This window comes from Mus caroli, chromosome 15, assembly GCF_900094665.2.
Source record: "Mus caroli chromosome 15, CAROLI_EIJ_v1.1, whole genome shotgun sequence".
Taxonomy (NCBI): Eukaryota; Metazoa; Chordata; class Mammalia; order Rodentia; family Muridae; genus Mus; species Mus caroli.
The window spans coordinates 88303270-88322192 of record NC_034584.1 but is presented as its reverse complement, the minus strand read 5'-3'; the positions used below and the strand labels follow the sequence as shown (position 1 = coordinate 88322192).

Sequence of the window (18923 nt, the reverse complement as noted above, 5' to 3'; positions counted from 1 at the left end):
TATATATATATATATATATATATATATATATATATATATCCATACACACACACATATATTTATATATTTCCTAAATGACATATCTGCTTCAAGTGTCACAATATCACGAAATATCATAAGACGTCTGTTTACATTCCCCTCCCAGCTTTCTTCCTTCCACTCTCTCCTTTGTACAACCCTGCTTCTAACTCAGTTCCTAACTGGAAATGGTTCTCCATAAGTCACCACTGACCTGCGTGGTATTAACCCAACGAGTTACCTTTCTTCTAACCACCCCTCTTGGCAAACTTCTTCATTTTGGTGATGGTACACTTCAACACTTGATGTACAGCAGGCTCTCATCTACCTATGTGTTCATATAGTTTATTTAGGGTGTCTTTTGGGGACTGTTGTCCCCACTTTGCTTGGGGATTATGTCTTAGGAGTCCTTGGGATTTAATCCTGGGCCCTTATTCTGTATCTTCTCTTAACTGCATGATAATTCTTCATGCATCAGGAACACACAAGTGCTATGCACACTTCTATGTTCAGCTCAGACTATATATACCATACTGTCTGCTAAGCCTCTATACTTCTGTACCTTAAAAGAATTTCAAACTCAGCATACACACCTCTCCTAAGCACACCCCTGCCTAGCCCTTTCCAGTCCTTTCTATTAAAGTAGTCATACCATAGTCCTTCCCAGAATGCAACTGTGGATGCTGTGAGTTCAGAGGTCCTTCTTGAAAATCTCCCTTTCCTGGACCCTCCACAGCTGAGATAAAGACATGTTATCTTCGTTGTTCCTGTCTGCCCACTTCTGCTCTTGTGAACTGTGTCTATCAAGATTAACTACCCGTGGTTTTAAACTGCTCCACCCTAGATGTGACTCCCCACACTTGGATATGGTGCTGTTGCCTTACAGCTTTCAACAGCATCTTTTTACATTTACCATCCGACCCTTGTCTTTGTTGGCCAGGCGCTATAGGACCAGGGTCCTCAGTCATCTATTTAAATTCCTCTCAAGTCTTCTACCTGCCACTTCCTGCACGCCAGTCACGTTGTAATCATCTCACTTCCCGTGACTCACCACACCTTCACATCCCTTCTTACCCTTCGCCCTATATGGTTATTCTTTCCAGAATATTCTCCTTATTTTCGATATAGCAGCCCTCAAACTGTGCTTTCTTATTTCCAGCTCATCGTTTGGGTCTCAGCTTAAACATAGCTTCTTTCAAAAATCCCTTCTTTATACCAATACTGAGCGCTACATTAAAACTGGAAACGCTCATTGTTTTTGTGATTATCTGACTGACGCTGAACTCTGTTCGGAGCTACATCCGCTAACCTTATCTTGTACAGCCTTATCACGTACAATGTCTAGCATTTAGCAGGTAAATATTCAACTAGATAAATAACAAGAGTGGGGAGGGGGGCTAAAAATATCCACGGAGGTTGAAGGTGAATCAGGAAAAGCAGGTCGTGGACATTGGAACACTGGGGATCACAAGTGTCTGCCACGCAAAGGGCTTCTCCAGGGATGGGGGGAGCAAAGCACACATGCACAGAGCAAATGAAAGAAGAGAGGGAAGTATTCTCTAAAGACGGCTTCCCAGAATTTCTGACGGTAGACTTACCTTTTAATATCTCTATGAATGTGATGATTTTCATGCAGAAACCTGATGCCATTTGCTGTCCCCTGAGCAACCTGGCATCTCGTGTGCCACGAAAGCGGTGGAGTACCATCCTTGAGAAGAAACAAACTGATTTGAAACAATTGCTTAGGTGGAAAAAAAAAGATCCAGAGGAAACACCTAATAGTATTTTTTTTTGTCAACCAATAAAGGGACCCAATTTTTAAAGTTTGCCAAAAATAAACCCTCTCAAATAATATTCAATGGATTCTGAACATCGTGCTTGAATACAAAAACACACCACAACATCCTCAACATCTAGCCTTGGCTGATGCGTCTGCATCTTAAATGGGTAATACTGGTCCACACATGAAATACATCATTTTGCAGAAACCAGAAAGATACTAATTTAATGTGGTGTAAGTCCTGACCAGATGGGAACATTAGCAGTCCAATACAGGAACAGAAAGAGAGACAATCTGTCCCAAGCGTCTTACCAGGCAGGACAGTCTGTCCAGCAAGGACCCGTTGGGCATGTAAGCGTACACTAAGCACAGGTTGTCGCTGTCGCTGGAGAAGCCGAGCAGCTCCACCAGGTTCTCGTGCTGACACCTGTGGCAGGAGACGTACCGGTGAAAACTATTGCAGTAAATATTTGCAGTGGTTATTCAATTTAAGAATTTTATCAGAAAGGTCTAGGAGATACCTGCCTGTGGCTATATAACTAGACACATGTATATCGTGTGTAATACGGTGGATGTTCGTAACTTGCTAACTCGCTTGTTGGCAGTGTCGGTTCTTTCCTGTAAACGAACCCCTCCCAGTTCTGTAGCCACGGATTGATCTGATCAGATCAGTGGAACCTGAGACAGGTTAGTTCAGGACGAGCCCCGATGCCCATCTCTGCTCAGGGCATTTGCAAGATCTGGAAACTTGGAACGTGGATGAATCCTCTAATGTAACAAAACTCTGACAGACCCGAGGCACTGCTTTGTAGGAACGATGAAACGATCTTCACTCACATTTAACTTCATTACTTATGATCTTTAACCAAGTGCTTGTCCACAGTCCAGGTTTTTTGGTACACTTGAGAGAAATGAGTTATAAAAACTGCAGAGCTACAAAGCACAGGTTTCATCAGAAAGCATAGTGCTGCCACCTCCTGGACATATGGTGCATGGCACGACGACAACCTCAGCTTCAGGCTCCCCTGCATACAGAACATGGTACTACTGGGTAACAGTGTCACGCAACATGGATGCTGTGAGAATTAAGGAATACCTGAAGCACACATGGCACATGAGAGATGTCCCATTACTCATTTTTCTCATTCTGATCCATCTATAATTGTGTATACTCTTGCATAAAAGGAATACTCTCAGAAGTGTAAGTTAAATCAATAAATTCTCCATTTCTGCCGAATTTGCATTTTTAAAAATACAAATAGTTGATAGTGGCTGAGTTTCTATTATCTATAAAGTAGATGGGAGCTCACCTGTTTCATTTCATTAACCTTCACAATATGTATCAACTTAGTCCCTACTGGGTGGAGTCTGAAGGACTCTGCATTAATATACTCTCAACATTTTTGCATATGGTATTTCCCTAGTTTTCTACGAGTTTTAACTTCTCTGAGGGTCTGTCACTTTATAAATAATATTTATTTATTGATTGATTGATTGATTTCTGAGACAGGGTCTTCCTACATAGTTCCAGCTGTCTTGGGATTTGCAATGGAGTTCAGGATGTCCTTGAATTCTCAATCTTCCGACCTCAGCCTCCTAAGCACTGGCATTACAGGAGTGTGCCATCATTCTTGGAATTCTAAATGGTACAATTTTTTTTTCTTAAATCACTACAACTGATCTATCAGGAATTCCTGGAATGGAAACCCTGATAATGGAAAACACTTGAATCCTATGTAACTCTGTTCTGATTTAAAATACTGACTGCCTTCAGTCTGCAGGCATGTGAGACTATGTGGTCATGTAACGAGAGAATCCATAGTGTTTGCTTCAACCCTGTGCCTTCACACACTTGCATCTGCACTTTATGGGGAAACCAGGCCCCTCGCCCTACGCCGTGCTCTCTCCCCAGGCCAGGCTGGAAAATCAACACTTACTTTGCCATTACTTTAATTTCTTGATCAAACTGTTGCTTTAGTTCTTCAGTACTGATTTCAACCATCTGTGAAAATACAAATATAGACTGTGACATGGAACCATAGCCTCGTGCCTGGAAGGGGGCTCCGGAGAGAGTCCTCGGCTGACTTGCTTACTTTAAGACCGCACGGTGTACCAGGTCTGGTAGTGTAGACATGTACGTCCACGTACATGGGAGGCTGAGGCCCAAGAACATCAAGTTCAAGGCCTGCCTGGCTCGAAGAATGTGTTCAAGGGTGGCCTCTGCAACTTGCTCTTTGCTCCAAGTGAGACATTAAGAGGGTTGGGGGGTAGCTCAGTGGTCAAGTGCTGGCCCAGCTCATACAGGGCTGGGTTTCAAGACAAACAGTGTCTTGCCATGGTCTGCGTGCTTGGTTCTGGCAATCTGATAGGGAGCTACCAGGAGAGTAAGAGGGACAGACAGACATAAGAAACATGAAGGTGGGGTCAGGTGAGATGAAGCCATTCCAGCAACCCAGATACTCAGGGCGTTTACTACGTATAGCAAGACCTTGGAAGCCACTGAGCTAATCTTGGCAAAGGAGAGGCTCTGTAGGGGAGCCGGGGACAACGGCTGCAGGCACCAGGGATGAGGAAACAGAGGTTGGGACCTTTTACACCAACTGGTTTTAGCTAAAGGCCAACCATTTGCCAACATCCAGACTCACACCAGAGGAAGGCCTGGCCCTTCCTGTGAAATAGAAAACTTCATCACGGAGAAACTTTAAAAAGGATTCTGTGTAAGCAGCAGACGGAAGCAGGTGTGAGCAGGAAAAGAGAATCAAATCCTACGTCCACTTATGGACCGCCATAGGGATGCCTATGCTGGCTACACATGCTCGATATTGATGTTTTAGAGATATTAATGACAGACTGATAACATAATTAATCAATCATTACAAGTAAAAACCCTTATAGAAACGGTAACCAAGGACAGACAAGGAAACTCCTTTTTTATAATATGTATTTTTAAAAATATGTATTTTATTGTAAATATGTTTTAATTTACATATTGTAAATATGTATTTAATATGTATTTTTTAAAAAAAACTGGTTTTGCCGGGCATGGTGGCGTACACCTTTAATCTCAGCACTCAGGAGGCAGAGGCAGGAGGATCTCTATGAATCCCAAGGCAGCCTGGTCTTCAGAATGAGTTCCAGGACAGCCAAGATGATAGAGAAACACTGTCATATATATATATATATATGTGTGTGTGTGTGTGTGTGTGTATGTATACACACATATATATACATATATGCATATATGTATATGAATATATATAATATTTTTTGAATTACATTTATTTAGTGTGTGTCACACACACACAGGTGAACAACAACAATTTGTAGGAGCCAGTTCTCTTCTTCTACTGTGTGGGTCCCAGGGAGCAAACCCAGATTATCAGACTCACTGGCGAGTGCCTTTCCCTACTGAGCTATCTCACTGGCACCTAACATATTTCTAAATGGGACAGGTCCTACACATGTATTCAGATAAAATTTCCTCAGTAGCTTATTCTTAATCTAAATTATGTATGAGGCATTGCAGTGGAAGGCTTCCTAACGTCACCTGGTGAACCTGTCACCATCATAGGTGATTCTATGTCTGTGTCTGTACACTTTCCTAGGGGTCGGCGTCATAACTCTCCATTGGTTCCTATGTGATAAGAGGCACCGGCTTAGGGCTGGTCCGCCTGAAGAGAGTAATCACTGGGATAATGAATCCCGGGAGGGTGGCTGGCTGCTGCTTCTGAGAGGAGGAAGGAAGATGACTTACCGCTCCGAGCTTCTTCACCGCCACGGTGGTGTTGTTCACACAGCCCTTGTACACCACTCCAAATCCCCCCTCTCCCATCCGGTTGCCTCCGGCGGACTCGGGTCGCTCGTCGAAGTTGTTTGTGATGCTCTTCAGTTCATGGAACGAGAAGCTGTGGAACCCTGCGGCATCGACAGAGCAAGGAGAAGGCGCTCGCCCAAGGAAACGTGTGTTCCGTGACTGACATCTGCTCAACGTGAAGATTACACACACACACACACACACACACACACACACACACACACACACACAGTGCACAGATACACAGACACACACTCACACTCACATGAAATACAGGCTGTAACCTTCATTACAATTTCCCTTAGTGATTCAATATCAAACACTCTACCCCCACCTAAAATACTTATTTGACTAAGTCTGGTCTACTCCCCCAAAACACTAGTCACACTTAATTATCTTTTTAATTATCTTCTCTATATATTTAGCTTTGAGACACGGTCTCATAGAGACCTGGTTGGCCTTGAATTTGCTGTCCCGATGAAGCTGCCCTCACACTCCTGGCCTCGCCGCCTCTGCCTTCCAAGTGTTGGGAGCACGAGTGCACAGCCCCTACAGACTTGGTTTCTGTCTTACTTATTGTGTCTGTACGCATGTCCCGCTGCCTCAAGTCACTGAAAGAATAGCGGCGGACGCAAAGCAGATGGCACTTGATAAACTTCTAAGAAAGGAAACATGGAAGGATGCTGCCACTGTGCCCTGGCCCGCTGTACAGAGAGAGGTTTTCTTTAAATGGCCGTAGTGGCAGATCCATCGGTGGTAAGGGATAGGCAGTGTGCTACGTACGAGTGTCGCTGGACTCAACACTTCTGTTGTCTGGGCTTGAGGAGTCCGGTGGCTCGCAGCTGTGTTCTAGCTTCGGCATAGGCATTACGGATGTCCTGTCCTTTTCCTGACAAGGCTGGTGTGTCTGTGCCACTGTTGCCGCTTCTCTAGGAGGCAGGCTTTTGACGGTTTGGGGAACGGCATCTGTCGAGCAAGAAGACACAGTTTTGGTGTGAGAAAGAAGTTTGTGTGAAAAAAACAGTGTTGTGGTTTGAATGAAAATGGCCTCCGGAGGCTCAGAGGGAGTGGCACTGTTAGGAGGTGTGGCCTTGCTGGAGGAAGTATGTCACTGGGGGGAGGGGGGGGCTTTTAGGTCTCAGATGCTCAAGCCAGGCCCAATTTCTGTCTCTGTCTCTGTCTCTGTCTCTGTCTCTGTCTCTGTCTCTCTCCCTGCTGCCAGCTGCTCTGGATGTAGAACTCTTGCTACCTCTCCCGGATCACATCTGCCTGTGTGTCACCATGCTTCCCACCATGATGACAATGGACTAAACCTCTGAAACTGTAAGCTACCACCAAATAAACGTTCTTCCCCTATATGAGTCGCTGTGGTCATGTTGTCTCTTTTCAGCAGGAGAACCCCTAACTACAACAAAGAGGAGCTCACGGCTTCCAGACCTTGGCCCTGCATCCTCACAAAATACAGGAAGATACCCCAGTTAGACGCTGTTGGTTGTGATAAAAATGAATAGACAGAGTGACACTTGTCTACAAAAGTGGTCCAGAGCCATTGGGGAATGAGGAGACATTACTCATTTAAGAAGAGAGAGCCAGCTGGCATGGCAGTGCCCACCTGTGATCCCAACACTTTGAAGGTAGAGGCAACAGGATCAAGTTCAGCTTTGGTCTTGACTACATAGTAAGTTCAAGATCAGTCTGGGCTACGTGAGATTCAAGAACGAACAACTGAACACACACACTGATATACACATACTGACACACACAAAGATACACACACACTGACTTACACACAGACACAAACACAAACAGACACACACACACTGACATATACACACTGACACACACAATATACATGCATACTGACAAACATACAAACACACACACTGACACACATACACACAGGCCCATACCCAGACACATACACACACTGACACACACCCAGACACAAACACACACACACACAGGCCCACACCCTGACACCCAGAACACACACACACTGACATATACACACTGACACACACAATATACATGCACACTGACAAACATACAAACACACACACTGACACACATACACACAGGCCCACACAGAGACACACACACAATGACACACAACATACATACACACTGACACACATACAAACACACACACACTGACACATATACACTGACACACATACACACAGGCCCACACACAGACACACACACAATGACACACAACATACATACACACTGACACACATACAAACACACACACACACTGACACATATACACTGACACACATACACACAGGCCCACACACATACACATACTCACACACACACATTGACATACACACTGATATACACACACTGACACACAAACACACTGACACACAAACACACACACAAAGAGGTGGGGGGATACAAAGAACATCCTTGACAATGAACTCATTGCTGTGACTCCCATTAAGGACATGTGGCATGGAGTCCAGGAATCTACACGTCCCACGAGAATTCTACCGGGTTCTTCACACAGTAATGGCTTCGACCCACCAGTGTGTCAAAGGGAGAAAGCAGTGTGGTAATGAGGAGGGCAGAACCATCCTAATAGTGGGTGCAGTGTAAGGAAGCCATGATGACAGTTGTGTCAAGGTGAAGTCGAATGGGGTTGAGAGAGAGACATGTCTCAAAAAATAAATCCTTAAAGGCCACTTCTTCATCCCCCTAAGTAACTCCCCCGGCAGAAGACTGCCCCGACTTTGATGGGGTTGGACCAATCCTTGAGCATCTGTCACTCTAGTGGCATGGTCCACAGCATGTGGTAACCAGAATGTTAAAAGCTAAGCAGAGCTGGAAGAAGGAGCAGACTCAATGTCGGGTCTGTTCATTACACGAAAGAGTAAAAACGATTCTGGGTCTGCCATTGACACTCCAGGCAGCTGTTCACGCCATGGACACACCCATTTACCTGGCAGCAGGAGAGTGGCGGGGGCAAACAGCTCAATCTGGACCAGTAGATCCACGAGGTCGCCAACTGTGCAGTTCGTGGTGCCCCAGTCAAACAGCAGTTCACAGGTGGGGCTCTTTCCGGTCTGAAGTAAGGCTTCGAATCTCCTGAAAACCAAGAAACAAGGCTAGTACGCAAGGAGAGTTCCTACGAAAACAGGTGATGATCCCTGCACCTCACATCCCCTTCTGACTGTGTCACTGGGCCTCCTGAGGACAGGGAAGGAAAGGCACTGAGAGAGAGTAAGTAAAGACACCAACAAGGCGCAAAGACAGCACAAAAGGAGCCAATGATGGTGATGATGATGATGAAGATGATGATTATGCAGCAAGTTAACAATTAGGGCCAGAGAGATGCTCAGTGGTTAAGAGTACTGGTGGTCCTTACAGAGAACCAGGGTTTTGTTCCCAGCATCCTCATGGCAGCTCACAACTATGTGCATTTCCAGTTCTAGATCTCATCCCACCTTCTGACCTCCAGAGGCATGAGACACACATGTGGTGTACGTACATACACACGGGCAAAGCATGCAGAGGCATAGAATCAAATAAAACATCTCATTTTAAAAAGTAAGTTAACTTTTGGGCCTGGGAGATAGCTCAGTTGGTAACGTGCTTGCCGTGCCAGTGTGAAGACTCCTCAGGACCTGAGTTCAGATTCCCCTCATCCATGAAAAAGAAGCCAGTGTAGGGCACCTGCGGTAATATCGGGCTGTAGAAGCAGTGACAGACACAGCCCTGAAGCTCACTGGTTAGTTAGTCTAGATCAGTTGTTCTCAACTCATGGGTTGTGACCCCTCCAGGGGTCACACATCAGATATCCTGCATAGCAGGTATTTTACAATTCATAACAGTAGCAAAATTAGGGTTAGGAAATAGCAACAAAATAATTTTATGGTTGGGGGTCACCACAACAGGAGGAATTGTATTAAATGGCCACAGCATTAAGAAGGTTGAGAGTCACTAGTAGAGGAATTTTAATCCAGCAATATGGCTGCTCTGTCAAGAGATCACATGCAAAGACCTCCCATGCCTGTGTGATCTGGCTTGATGTTCCCTTAGTACACGCCATCAATCCCTACTGCAGGAGTATACACTTCGAATCCCTCTGGCTGGAATATTGACATGTCCTTGGTATACACCTTTAATCCCAAACAATGAAGGTAAGGTAAGGTGTGTAGAAAGAAGCACCCATGTTTGAAAGTGATGTCTAATTGAGGGACAGACAAAGTGATGAATCAGAGAAAGATCTGACAGAATGAATCAGAGATAGGATACGCCTAACTCTCCAGAGAACAGACAGGAGAGGCTACTTAAGAGAGCAGCACCCACACACGCACACACACACACACACACACACACACACACACACACACACACACGAGAGAGAGAGAGAGAGAGAGAGAGAGAGAGAGAGAGAGAGAAGCAGAGACAGACAGAGAGACAGAGAGACAGAGACTGAGAGAAGGTAGTTTTATCTGGACAGTTTTACAGAGACAGGTTGCAGGTGAAGAATAAGCCAGAGAATGAAAAGGAGCCAGAAGATTAGAACAGTTTGCCAGAGGTAGTTTGACATCATGCAGAGCAATTCAGTCAGAAGGCAAGAGAAGCCAGTTTGAATCAGTCAGCTTGGAGGGGAGTTTGGGCTAGGATAGCTGAGTTTAATCAGCCAGCCAAAGTTCAGAAAGAGCCAGAAAAGGTAAGCTTTTTTAGCTCTGAGCCTCTGAGAGGACAATTACATCTGGAGAATAAAAGTTACTTTTACAACCACTGGTTTAGATGAATTGGTACACTCCAAGCTCTGGGAGATATTCTGTCTCAAAGAATGAGATGGAGAGAGACGAGGAAGGCACCTGATATTGACCCCTGGCCTCCACAAGCATGTATTCTTAACACGCACACACAATCACATACATACACACATGTGTCAATGAAACCCAACCAGTTAATATTATTTACCAGATATTTCCTGAGTATTTACTCAGAGAGCTTCAGGATACAACCAGCTGTAGAGACAGTCTGCTAATGTTACTAGTTTACCCTGAGGCTGCTAGGCTGGGATGGGTGGAGTGCTTAGTTGTGAGCCACACGGCACACTCGAATGTACTCAAGTTCAGATCCAAATTCAGAGCTCTTCTGATCAAAGCATGTACTTAAAACCACTCAGCTCTATTGCAATGTCTCACATGCACCTCACACTACATGGTTAGTCTTCCAGCTGGATGGTTTTAAATGCATGTCTGTTTCATTGAGCAAAATGTCCCAGCACTTAGATCTTAACTATATTTAATTAAATAGAAGGGAATGCATCCTTTTTTTTTAATTTCAATTCTTCAAAGTTTAAGATTAGCTTTGGAAAGTAATACTGAAAACCAAGAAGCTCAGTTTATTTCTCTTCTAAAGCCTTTACTTGGAAAACTTGCAAACTTAATAAAAAATTTTGAAAGAATAGCACAGTGAACAACTTACTTTCCATCTAGATTTACCAGTTGGCCAATTGGTAACCTCTGGCCACATCTGCACTCTTCTGAATGCTCTTCCCCCCCTCCAGCCCCCCACCCCTGTCTTGATCTCTCTCTGTCCCTCCCAGCCCCTCTTTCTCTTCATACCCTACAGTATAGGCCAGTTATATTGTCTGTATCTCACAGTCTCCACTTACCTGACTACTTTTTAATTAGTAATTTCAATCATGATTAACTTTTTTTTGGTAGTAGGAACTACACAGGAAGTAATGTGTTCTTCCTGCTACATCATACCCAGAGACACAAAATGGTGGCACAGAGCTTGACTACTTGGATAACGGGATGTGCTTCAGGTTTCTTGAGACCCGGACCGCTCTCAAGCTGGTGCACACCTGCCATCCTAGCACTTAGAGGCTGGAGGCTGGAGGATCAGTTGTCCCAGGCTAGCCTTGCAAGTTTGAGGTAAATCTTGGCTTCAGGAGACCCTATCACTAGCAACAGTTAACTTTCTCCTCCTGGAGGCATATCGTATTTGTGGACAAAACTTGTAACCTTTGGGTCCTGATGAGCCCGTGGGAACCGTCTTCACTGGTGGATGCATGTTGCTATCTCCAAAACTCCTGCCTCCGGACAGTGTGTTGGCACTGTGTGGTTCACCAGAGTCCTTTCTCTCTACAATGACTGCTGCAGCAAGCCCCCTTTTGTTTTAATAGAAATAACAACAAACTATCCTTGGAAACTTGGTGTTCAAGTTTGAAAGCTGAACTTTCATTGGCATTCCGTCTAGGCTCCACCCCACAGTTACCTGGCAACAGCCAGGTGTGCCTGCCTCACTGTAAAAGGGGCTTCATGCCTCCTCCTCTCTCTCTCTTGCTCCCCCACTTTCCCCATTCCCCTCCCCCATCTCTCTCCACATGCTCATGGCCTGCCTCCACTTTTCTACTCTCCCTCCCTTCCCCACTCTGCCTTTCTCTCAACTCCCCTCCCCATGCCCTAAATAAACTCTATTCTGTGTCACATGGCTGGTCTCTAAGGGGGAAGGAATGCCTCAGCATGGGCCCGCATACGCACACCCTTCCCCCACACCATACCGCACCTCCAACAAAAATATTCCTTCCTTCTTGTATCTTTTTATGAAACACAACAGCTTTCCCCTTGTACTTAACAATGCGTGCCTTCGTGGGAGCAGACACTTGCTGGAAGGTCAATATGGAAGCCCAGGCTTTAGAGACTTTACCAGACTGATTAAAAAAAAATTAGGAAGAATTAATTTTTTCATTATGTGTAAGACAAAACTTGACATTGCGTTTTACTGCAGAACAAAGTACAACATTAAAATCCAAACTTGTGTTTTCTGCTGAATCGAGGAGAGATGTAAGAGAGGCGACTACAGGAAGCTGTTAGAAAATCCTAGATCCAAGAATCCTGGGTGAGTAAGGACGCATGAGCACTCATCCTTACACACTGCAAAGTGTAAACTCTAAAATCTCATTAGATTCTTACAATAGCCTTCTGACTCTTCAGTTTGGACATGCAAAGCCCGAAGCAGAGTAAACTGTTCTTGGCCCAACAAACTGAACTAGAACAAAGACGGGGAGCTGGATTCTAGCTCAGAAACACATTTGCAGGCTCACACCTCTAGCTCAGACATGCTGGCAATTTTAGCAAAAATTCTATATACAAACACTTACATATTGCCAATATCACCACCATGATTGAAAGGTTCACCTTCTAAACTGTCCCGTTAGACAGTAGTCACACCTGCATCCTTTTTGTGATGGGGGAGGAGGACTTACCTTATATGGAACTGATTGTATCTGTCGTCGCCGGACGGCTTTTTGATAGCTACTGCTAATTTCTTCCACCCTTCTTGAGGATCAATAAAATCCGACAGCTTCCTAAGGATCCCCACATTAAGGCTGCGTACGTACGTCGATGGTGTCAATGGCTTGTTCATCTTCTACCTGAAATATGAAAGATTCCAATTACAACTTTACAACAAGTCAGTCGAGTGGTTGTGGCGCATGTCTTTAATGCCAGCACTGGGGAGGCAGGTGGGTCTTTGAGTTGTGAGTTCAAAGCCAGTCTGGTCTACAGAGTGAGTTCCAGGATAGCCAGGGCTACACAGAGAAACCCTGTCTTGAAACAAACAAACAACAAACAAACAACAACACTTTACAACAGTTTCAGAGACAGCATCTAGAAGCTACCCATCATACACTGCTATATTGCATGAGATGCAGCATCTGACCATCTCAGCACAGAGCAGCTCTCACTCCAACCCACCTCCTGTTGAAAGGCATCTAAGCACCCTCCAGGACTCTCCTTTTCCTCCCCCACAAACAGACATTGGAAAACTTTCATCCTGACACTGGGATATTTTTTTAAGTGAAATTTATAAAAGGCAATGAGCCTGTTGGAAAGAGACCTGGGAGCATGTCCAGGAGTCAAATCTATTAAATTAACAAGAGACCTACCTGTCTTAGTCAGGGTTTCTATTCCTGCACAAACATCATGACCAAGAAGCAAGTTGGGGAGGAAAGGGTTTATTCGGCTTACACTTCCATACTGCTGTTCATCACCAAAGGAAGTCAGGACTGGAACTCAAGCAGGTCAGAAGCAGGAGCTGGTGCAGAGGCCATGGAGGGATGTTCCTTACTGGCTTGCTTCCTCTGGCTTGCTCAGCCTACTCTCTTATAGAACCCAAGACTACCAGCCCAGGGATGATCCCACCCACAAGGGGCCTTTCCCCCTTGATCACTAATTGAGAAAATGCCTTACAGTTGGATCTCATGGAGGCATTTCCTCAACTGAAGCTCCTTTCTCTGTGATAACTCCAGCTGTGTCAAGTTGACACACAAAACCAGCCAGTACACTACCTTTGAATTTATTTATCTCAATTAGTACTCATTTACTATGAAAATGTTTTTAATGGTGTATTTATTTCATTTTATATGTATGAGTATTTTGTATGCATGTGTGTTTGTGCACTGTGTGCCTATCTGGAGCCTGTAGAGGTCAGAGGGGAGCCCCAGATCTTCTGGAGCTAGAGTTTATGATTTTGAGCCACCATGTGGGTGCTGGGAACTGAACCTGGCTCCTCTGCTCACTACCAAGAGTGGTTAACCACCGAGGCGTCTATGAAGCACCTAGTAGTAAAGATTTTTATCCAACAATCTTTGGTAAAAGTAAAAACAAACAAATAAATAAACAACAACAACAAGAACTCCAAGCTAATTTATATAGCATTAAAAGACATGTCCTGCCCACCTACTTTTTGTGAAGCATACGAGAAGAACTGGTTGGAGCCTGTGAGACCTGCGTGATTTACTGTTAACTGTAAGGCAGAGTCAGTGGCCTCTCACTGTGGCTACCCCCTTGATAATACCTTTATTCGCTCGATCCTCCTGGTTCCTGTTATTCCACTCTGGAGAGTTGCAGCTAAGAGACACCTCCCGGTGTTTCTTGTACTGTGGATTACTGCCCAGACTGATGGAAACACGCCCTTCCACTGGGCCTCTGGGCCTCACTTAACCTTTGACTTCTCTCTCCTTGTCTTAGGTCACCATTTCCCATGTTTATACCTCTCTCGGCACTTTCTCCGTCCCTTATCCTCAGCAGACAACAATCTTTCCTTCCAATAAATCAAGAGGACTAGACTCGTATTATTCTTTCAATGGTTTCTTTCTATACATTTTCATTCTTTAAAATACAATTAATCTTGGGTACGTGAGCCATATATCCAAATGGCACAGCATATAAAAGCTATAAGACAGGAAAAAGAATGTTTGCATGCAGGCTTCTATGCTAGGGCTCATGTCTCTCTGGCCTTCATTGACTGTCACACCTAAATAGGCTGACTTTCCCCAACCTAATAACCATTCGTCACTGTACAATGTATTTGTAGTCATGTGACTAGTTGCTGGTTTACCACCCTTCTCTGCCATTAGACTGTAAGCTCCCCATGTGAAGGGCCAAACTCATTTTATTCATTGATGTGACTTATACCTTGTAGATACTGGTGTTGTATGGTATGGTTTGGATGTGAAACATCTCCCTAAAGCTCTTGTTTGGAAGGCTTTGTCACTAGTATAGTAGTGTTGGGGGCGGAGACGGGGGCAGAAGATGGCATGTTTGGATCATGAAGGCTTTCCTGTTATCTACCAATGTATTCATCCATGGATGGGGTCTTAACTTCATGGGGTATTGGGAATCGGTGGTAAGGTTAGGAGGTGAGACCCACCTAGATGGAAAGGCTGATTAGGGGTATGCCTTGAAGGATGTGACCCTGTTCCCCCCTTCTTCCTTCCCTCTTTCTCTCTACCCCTCTTTCCATAGCATGAGGTGAGCAGATTGGTCCCACTGTGTGCTCCCTGCCTCCTAATGCTCCCCTCATGGCTGTACAGTTATCACCTCCTGACTTACATTCTGGATCTCTGCTATCTGCTATGCTTTACTGTGGCTCCTGGGATAGATCATCCTTTGAGGCACCCTAAGGTCCCTTCTACATCGCTCATTTTGTCACCTTGAAGCAGTTGAATCAGTGAAACCCTAAGCACTGGAGAGCAGCTTGGATGACCTCTGGGGAAGACCATTGGGCCATCAGCTTGGATGACCTCTGACCTCTTGGGGAGACCAATGGGCCATCCAGCCCAACCCTCTTTACCTCTCTAGACCTTGTTTCCAGGACTCAGAACTAAAGCAGCTGGGCTGACGCCATCTCTGAGTCCGTTAACCTCTCTGTCCCATCAGAGCTCAGAAAAACTTACACGTCAAAGCTGCTTAACACCTTTTTGGGACCAGCTCAATTCCTTGGCTGCTACAGTGCTCTGAAAGACTAGACCTGACTGCTAGGGGTGGCCTTTGTGCCTTCTCCTCTGTGAACAATGCTCATGGATTGAGATGGGGCCCAAAGACACAGGGAACAGACCAAAAAAAAAAAAAAAAGCAAAGCAAAACAAACAACAATAATAACAACAAACTACAAAAAAAAAAAAAAAACCCACAAAAACAAAAGCCCAGCAAGCTTCCTCCTATATAAGAAATTTTGGTTTCTTCCCACTCTGGCCCCTCCCCCTGGTCACTTCTTCCTTATACTTTTACGCAGTCTGAACTTCCCCCATACCCAAACAACCATGTTCTACACAAGCTGTCCTAATGCCTCTCACCCTACAGCAGCCCCGTTTGCTCCTGATGCATCTGCCAAAACACCTTTGAGATGCCGAGAGATGTCCACGATTTCTAAACACTGACATACTTTAGTGGCCACTAAAACGCTTTGGGTATACTAAAATGTATAATGTCATCCATTCACCAAGACATGTCCTATCTGTGACAAATATTAATCCAGGTGCCTCAAAAATAAAACGTTAGGAAGAATAGGGAGAAAAAGGAGGCAAGAACACAGGGGAGTTTTATTCTAATGATTGAAGAACGTAGCAAGCTAAGAATGCATTTGGCAGCCTGTTAAATGCTGCCTGCGGTGGTTTGAACAGGAGGGATTCCATTGTCCCTCATTTGAGTACTTGGCTCCCAGTAGGTGACTTGTCTCAGTTAGGGTTTCCATTGCTGTGAAGAGACACCATGACCAAGGCAATTCTTATAAAGGACAGCATTCAACTGGGGCTGGCTTAAGGGCTCAGCGGTTCAGTCCATTGTCATCATGACAGGAGGCATGGCAGCAGGCAGGCTCTGGAGGAGCTGAGAGTTCTACATCTTATTCCAAAGGCAGACAGAAGACTGTCTCCCAATGTAGCTAGGAGAAGGATCTCAAAGCTCATATACCCAACGTGACACCATTCCTCCAACAAGGCCATACCTCCTAATAGTGCCACTCTGTGGGCCAAGCATATTCAAACCAGCACATGACTATTTGGGAGGACGAGGGAGTTACTGGAGGTGGGCTTGAGGTTTCAAGACGTGAGCCATTTCCGGTGTGCTCTCTCTGCTTCCTGCGTATCATTCAATATGTGAGCCCAGCTGCTGATCCATCTCAAGCACTTTGTCTGCCCGTAGGCTCCAATTCCCTTCTCCCCACTTGCGATAGGCTCTTATCCTTCTAGACCCCTAAGCTCAAGGCTGCTGTGGTCATAGTGTTTATCACAGTCATAGAAAAGTAATTAAGACAGTATCAGATGGAGAGAGAAAGGGCTGCGACTTTAAAAGGGGTTGTCACTCTGGGCCTCATAAGACACAGGAATGAGAACAGTCATCAGTGAGGTGCCTGCTGGGAAAGTTTCTGGGAAAAATGAGTAGAAGGCATGGAACTTGGAGGTGCTTCTGAGTGGAAAAAAGAAACAAAGAGGGGTGAGGCATGGTTGCTCCTGAGGGTCTGAGAAGATTTATTACAGTTAAGAGCATAGCCAGAGGCCATGACAGCTACCCGAAGAGTCCAGAGTGGGCACAGACAGACTGAGCCTCACCGTGAGAGGGAATAGGGCGAGGGGGAAGAGAGGTGCTACCTACCAAGAGTGGTGGCCTGGGAGAGACTCACCAAGGGACTGTCATAGCCAAATGGCTGTTCTATAGGGACCTGAGAAGCTGTGGGAGGGAAGCAGGGAAGTTCAGGGTAGGAGGCAGGTGTGCCAGCCAGGAGGGCCCTGTAGCAAGCAGAGACTAGGGGGTACTCCTGGGAGAACCTGGTAGCCAGCATCTGCTTTGATATGTTGACAGGCATCTCAGTTAGCTGTTTGTCCTGGGTTTGAGACCTAAGGGCTTCCACTGACAAGCAAAAAGGACAAGTGGGTGAGGTCAGAGAGGAGGGATTGGACTCCCAGGGTCTTAAAGATTCAGACTTGACTTTCTTCTGACTTGAGATGAAGAGACAGTCAGAGCCCAGAGAGCGACGAAGACAGCTTTATATTCATATCTTAAGTGGAGCTGCCTTAAGAGGACAACAGAATAGGGGAGCAAAGACAAAGAAGCTAGAAGATACTGCTAAGAGGAGGGCTCCACAAATGTACCTGGATGTACGAAGAGGCTCTAATGTCCCTTTGCTGGATGTAGTCTGCAGTGCAGGCAACAGAAGTCTGTGCTACTGTAGAGTGTGAAGACATCTCCTAAGTTTTGTTTGTTTGTTTGTTTGTTTGTTTCTGTTTGAACAGGAAACACAACAAAGACAAGACTGGGAGGCTCAAGTTTGGCCTGAGTGATCAGGCCAGTCTGGAACATATAAGAAGCAAAAATGTTTAGCATGAAAATAGAATAAAAGAACCCTGAGCTCTTTGACATGCATCTTGAAGAATTACTTCCAGAAACGGAAAAAATCTGATTTTTTTTTTTTTTAATTTCCTGCTTTGGGGCCACTGTGTCCATTCCGAAAGCTAATGGTGCTTTCTTGCTCTCTTGGGAATGCTTTTCCTGCCCCTCTCTTGCTTTCAATCTGTCTTGTGCTTACCTCTCCTTCTACCTGTTGATGGACTGTCTGACTACAGTTAGCTTCCAATGCTCCCCTTAGCGAGCAAGCGAGACACCCCGGCGGCAGAGCAGCGCACAGAGGCTGCGGGGCTCCCCAAGCCTCCTCTGCCCGAGTGCGCCCATTTCCTGGTTCTGGAGCGAAGCGACTGATCACCAACCCGGCCCGGGACAGAGGACAGCGGAGAGATCGTGGCTTGAGATCACCCTTCCTCATACAACCTACTTCCTCTCGGACGTCCCTCGCTTCCTGGACAAGGCGATCGGCGTCCCGCCACGGTCCGGCGAGGACTCGGGAGTGGAGGACGCAGGACCACCAGGCGACTTCAGACTGCCTGGGATCGGGATGCTGCGGGTCACCGGGGCACCATATCCCCCTGTGGGACAGGGAGGGCAGGTCAGCTAAGGGTGAGAATATAGGGGCGGAGCCAACCCGGAAAGCCACGCCTTT

At 45.6% G+C, this 18923-nt stretch overlaps 1 protein-coding gene across 2 annotated transcripts in view; it reads right to left on the bottom strand.

Moving 5' to 3' along the window:
- Positions 1–18894, bottom strand: part of Irak4 (interleukin 1 receptor associated kinase 4) — a 26109-nt gene extending 7215 nt beyond the window's left edge. The window contains exons 1-8 of one of the 2 annotated variants that reach the window (XM_021183725.2): positions 18699–18894; positions 12856–13023; positions 8560–8705; positions 6396–6578; positions 5553–5713; positions 3736–3800; positions 2111–2225; positions 1617–1726 (exon numbers count right to left, since the gene is read on the bottom strand). In XM_021183725.2, the coding sequence (XP_021039384.1) occupies positions 1617–1726; positions 2111–2225; positions 3736–3800; positions 5553–5713; positions 6396–6578; positions 8560–8705; positions 12856–13016 (941 nt within the window). In that variant the 5' untranslated portion in view covers positions 13017–13023; positions 18699–18894. The other variant, XM_029469445.1, reaches the window with a different exon arrangement.
- Positions 18895–18923: the final 29 nt, after the last annotated feature.